Raw genomic sequence first — 5,861 nt, 5'->3', positions numbered from 1 at the left:
GAAATTAGTTGAAATGATGTGTTACATATTTAAACGGTGACGTGTATACCCACTAACCACTAAAGGTATACCAGGCTGTGGATTCTCTCTCTTTCCATTATTGTTTTAGAAGAAAATAAAGTTTGATATAGTGATGTTGTAATATTGTTTGTTATAGTATCGGGACTCGGGAGGTTTGTGCAGAAAATAAGACGCTAAATGCTCTATCGGCATTCTGAGCTCTATAGTCTCCCGCTGCTCCACTCTAAGAGCGACGAGCATTTAGCGAGCCGCCGGATAAACACAATTACGGCAGGTGAATATACTTGTTTGGGGGTGTTAATTACATGCTTAACGTAAACAAAAGCGTTGTAAAAAGAATGTGAATTACCAGCGGCTTTGTCAATCTCCATTCAGGTTTTACATTTCACCTCGAGTCTCTAGGAGTGATTTCCGAATTGCCTGCGAGGGCTACTTCCAAAACATAATGCATGGCTAAAACATCCAGACTCTGGGCTTGAATGGTGATCACCTAAATTGGTGCACCAGGAACCAAGTCAGGTAGAAGGCTTTGCATATCATTGTATTGCTGCTAAACCCTAACGCAGCGTTAAGGCTGACTTGTGTGTGTCTATGCGTGCGCGTGCGTGCGAGAGGGAGAGAGAGAGAGAGAGAGAGAGAGAGAGAGAGAGAGAGAGAGAGAGGGGGGGGGGGGGCAGCCTAGGTTAGTTTTAACACCAGCACTGCCAGCATGGAAATACCAGCGGTTACTTCCAGTCCACAGAGCTTTCCAACGGGACCAATTCAAATGCCACTTGGAATTAGTTCTCCTGAGGCTCGTATGACAGCACAGCGGCCAGGTTTGATCCCACATAGACTCACTACCCCCGCCCCCACCACACACACACACACACACACACACACACACACACACACACACACACACACACACACACACACACACACACACCTCCGACAAATATCATCACTAGCTCGAACCCTGATCATGTCATGTGCACACAAGAACAATTGATGCACACACACGCATGCGGCATGCAAGAATGAAAACCACCAGTCATGACACCCGTGCGTAAAATGCGTAATTGTGTGTTCATACTTATTTTGCGCGTAAATAACACAAAATAACATGAAACATAAATATACACAAAATAACATGCATGCAGCTTTTTAGTTTGGTTCACTATACTTCAACGCGATGAGGCCGGTGCCCGGTGGTCTATCTGGCAAGCGCCAGAGAATGTGCAAAATCTGAGCGAGGGAAGGAAAAGTTTTGAATTCCTGAATGATTTTGTAGAAAGGCGGCTTAGGATCATTATGTCAGCTTTATTGAGGACGGATTAAGTGGAGTCTAGATGCTACGCCTTATACATGGCCCTTTCACAATGTGAACACTGTTCGCGTTAGAGTGAACTCACACTATTTTAACACCCTACTAAGCCCTGTCTAAATATGAAGCAGTACGGGCGCTTTGGTCATAAACATGAAAATCACACCGCCGCGGCTACTGCTATAAGCCGACTCCCATGACTCGACGTGGACATTGATCATGCCCCTACAACTAGATCAAATACGTGAAAACTGCTTTTATGTCCCCGAGAAGCTTTCATGTCGCCATTCAAATGTAATTCCAACAGCAATGCTATTCATTATAGCAGCCCCTGACCTACAATCAAAAACTATACTGTATAACGGGTACCATGCACGTACCGTACCATCAATGGTCGTGTAGCCGCATTACCAAAGGGCCATTGGCAAATTGTATTTCAATTCAAGCGGCTTGATGATCAGAGTTTAATAGACTCAAATCTGTACATCAATGTGCATTTGATTGACTCTATAAACTCTGTTATTCGGAAGAGACGGGTCTTTAACACACCAGACGTGTCCATGAGCCAAGGCCAGGGACAGAGGGAGGGTGTGGAGCATTATACCCGGATCTGAAGCTGCTCTGGTGGACGCCCCCATCCTTCCATCCATCCATCCCCCCATCCATCCATCCATCCATCCATCCATCCATCCATCCATCCATCCATCCATCCATCCATCCATCCATCCATCCATCCATCCATCCATCCATCCATCCCTCCATCCATGCATCCATCCATCCATCCATCCATCAGATCACCGTCTGAAACGATGTCACGAAAACTTGTTATCATAATGCGGATCCCCGGACCCTAACCCCTAACTACATGGCTCCTGCATGCATCATGTCATATTTTAAATTATTTCTAATGCTATGTATAAGTTATTATAAGTACAGAATGAAAATAGAATACGCTCTCTGGAAATGACATCCATACATTTTCCCACAAAAACTAAATAATAATTTAGAATGTAAAAAGGGGATCAGATACAAAAATGATGTCGCTTAGAAATGGACCCGGTTCTATTCAAAACTATGCGCTGATGTGTACTCCGTATGCTGCCATATAGTCCATTTGTCACCCTTTTAAGCTCCCCCTCTCTGCCTCCCTCACATCTCTCCCCTCCCGTCTCCGTTAAGCATCTCTCTAGCAGCCTACATATCTCCTTCTTTAGCTTTAACGAGCCTCGTTAAGATCGCAATAATATTCCACCCTCTAATTGCTCATTCCATTCAGTAGACAGATGAGCGTTGGGCTTGTGCTTGATGCTCGCAGTGCAGTGGGAGGGCTTGCTGTTGAAGATTGGACACTGTGATAACCCCCCGTGCGTATACTGCACAAGTGGTGAAAGCCTCCGCGTTACGTACTGGCTAATGATTGGCACGCTTGACAGTGATTGGCAGGGCTGCCATGACAACGCCACAACGACACCAAGAAGACCAATAGAAAAGGGAAACAAAATGTTTCAATGCTACACTCAACGGTGGATTTAGGGGGGAGATATTATGAGGCTTGGTGTCATTAGGCGATAGCCATTGAATCATTCAATCTTTTTTACTCGCCGTTTATTATTTTTTTCGGGGGGTTTCTACCCTTTTTCTCGGTAATTTCTTCCTCTCTCAGGTCATTTCCATGGTGTTCCGATCCCCCTTAGAGCTTTATCCCTCCCATTTCTTCCTGCCAAACTTCGCTGATCGCCCTTTGCTCCTGGCGAACAGCGCTCCCACCGCCAGGTCTCCAGAAGACTTGTCCATGTTTCAGCTACCGACCCTCAACTTCTCCCCGGAGCAGGTGGCGAGCGTCTGCGAGACGCTGGAGGAGACCGGGGACATCGAGCGGCTGGGTCGGTTCCTCTGGTCTCTGCCTGTAGCGCCGGGAGCCTGCGAGCAGATCAACAAGCATGAGTCCATCCTGCGCGCCCGAGCCGTGGTCGCTTTCCACACGGGGAATTTCAGAGACCTATACCATATCCTGGAGAACCACAAGTTCACCAAGGACTCGCACGGCAAACTGCAGGCCATGTGGCTGGAAGCACATTACCAGGAGGCCGAGAAACTCCGCGGTCGCCCCCTCGGACCGGTCGATAAGTACCGGGTGCGGAAGAAGTTTCCGCTCCCTCGGACCATCTGGGACGGCGAGCAGAAAACGCACTGTTTCAAGGAGCGGACGCGGAGCCTGCTAAGGGAGTGGTACCTTCAGGACCCATATCCAAATCCCAGCAAGAAAAGGGAACTGGCGCAAGCCACGGGACTCACTCCGACACAGGTCGGGAATTGGTTTAAAAACCGTAGACAACGAGACAGAGCCGCGGCAGCAAAAAACAGGTTGGTGTCCTTTCTGTCAAATGCTTACTTGTTTGGGTTAACCCGCTTTATGAAATGCGTGGCCGTCGGACGTTTGTCAAATCGAAACAGAGGGGGATATTTTATAGCAAACAGGCTATATTTTGTACAGCCATACGTAGGCTACGTAGGGGAAAGACTATTGCTGTTATCGCTGGTAGGGGAGGGAGTAGTAGTAGGCTACGGCGACATTTTAGTTATGAAATCTAATAACAATTCTATATGTTTCATTTCAATGATGAAAAACTGCCTTCGCAAATAATCGAATATAGGCTACTGTCAGTAAAAGCCTACTGTATTAGATGTCTCAAATAGATACATAATAGTGCACTATAGCTATTTCTTACATATTTTGAAGTATACAGGCTATGGACTTGTAGGCAATATAAGCAAGGAAACACTCACCATGTTCTCTCCTATAAACAAAATGCGAACGGCTTCGTAAACCAAAACCGGGCAGCATTAATGAAAGAAAAGATATAATTAAAAAATAAAATTCAAGTGGAATTATTTGTTATTAAACTTGAGAGAGGTTGAAGCGTGTGTTTATGCTGGCCTTTCATTTGAACAGCTTGTTTACGTTTTCTACAACAATGAAAGAAGGCTAAAATTACAAACTGATAGGCCTCTAAGCCACTCAATGTGACTAAACATTGCACTTTACACTAATATAATTTGGTAATTGATTCAGTGGTTTGGAAATGAATGTATAGTACAGCTAAATTAATATAAATGTGTTTAAATTAAAGCTGCTATAAGATATTAAATACACAGAATATCTATATTTATCACAACAATATTTGAATTCAAATTCAAATATGTTATATACTGAATTGCATTCATATTATAAATATATTTTAATTTTGTATAGTGCAAAGCCATATGATTTATGCTATTGGTTTCTTTAGACGCGGCTGCAGTAGCCTAAAATGATATTACATTTGTCACCATCTGACGTTTTTCAAATCTCAGTGGAAAAATATTAATATTACTGATATTACACTGGTAATGAAAATGACCATAGAAATAAATAAATAAATTGAGGGCATAGGCTGTATTCATAACATTAGTACTAGCTATCAATTCCTTTGAAATGCTATAATTGATTAGAATGTCATACCACGGTCCTAAGCCATATGAATAGGCTACTATTCTAATCTTTTTGCTAAATTAATAGATATATTTCCTCTGTGCTATTATCCCGCTGTGATGGAGTTATTATCGTGAGTGGATTGGAGATAAACATTTAGCATGATTGGAGTTTGACGTCACTCATTCATACACGTCCAGTTTATATCCATTTGAAATGTATCCTACACATCTATAGCAAATACGTGGGCCTATTATTGATGATTTTTGCATTTTGATTTGGGCCAATTAGACCTCCCCCGTTTATTATTTTAAAAGCAGATTTGTATAAAAGGCGTGTGGTATTGATATGACAAGTAGCCTAGCTTACAGCCTAACCGGTGACAATTTACGCGATTTATTACTTTTGACAAAACGTCACATTTGTTCCACATTTGGTAGTCTAAATAGCTGACGTGTTTTGTCCCCCTGAAAGCAAGTCTTGTCCGCTGGGCTGGTTGATAAAAGCATGCGTGGTTTGGGGCCGGCAGGGGGAAAGAAAGGCGAGCCTGAACCCTATTTGGCAGGGGGGGTACATTCTCAGGTCTAATTGCCATGTTTTTTTTCTTTCCTCCTCTCGTTTCTTTTCTTCTCCAGGCTCCAGCACCAAGCAATAGGACCAAACGGTATGCGGTCCCTTTCAGACTCCGGTCTCACCCCGCATAGCTCGGCGGAGTCGCCCTCGACCGCGGCCAGTCCGACCACCAGCGTGTCCAGTATGACAGAGAGAGTTGATACGGGGACCTCCATCCTGTCGGTCACGTCGAGTGACTCGGAGTGCGATGTATGATACGGAAGAGAAAGAGAAAAGAAAAAACTTAAAAACACATGAAACACAAAAAGAGAAATATTTACAGGGAATATGGACCTGAGAAAAAAAAGACTTGTGAATATCGCGGATGAAAAAAGGACCGATTGATATAAATATTAAAAAAAGAGATAAAAGCACGTCTTTTTTTTAAAGCGCTTTCAAAGGACCCACGCCTCCCTATTCATACCCCCCACACCACCGCCACCATCACCG

The 5,861-nt window shown here is 44.0% G+C and overlaps 1 protein-coding gene across 1 annotated transcript; it reads left to right on the top strand.

Moving 5' to 3' along the window:
* Positions 1–2,999: 2,999 nt before the first annotated feature.
* six3a (SIX homeobox 3a) lies at positions 3,000–5,627 on the top strand (the record flags this gene model as incomplete). Its single annotated transcript, XM_079512457.1, has 2 exons — positions 3,000–3,691; positions 5,435–5,627. The coding sequence occupies 2 exons, from the start codon at positions 3,000–3,002 to the stop codon at positions 5,625–5,627; spliced, it is 885 nt and encodes a 294-aa protein (XP_079368583.1).
* Positions 5,628–5,861: the final 234 nt, after the last annotated feature.

This window comes from Electrona antarctica, assembly GCF_951216825.1.
Source record: "Electrona antarctica genome assembly, chromosome: 10".
NCBI lineage: Eukaryota > Metazoa > Chordata > Actinopteri > Myctophiformes > Myctophidae > Electrona > Electrona antarctica.
Note: the sequence above shows the minus strand (reverse complement) of the source record. Positions and strands in the feature narration are given on the sequence as shown.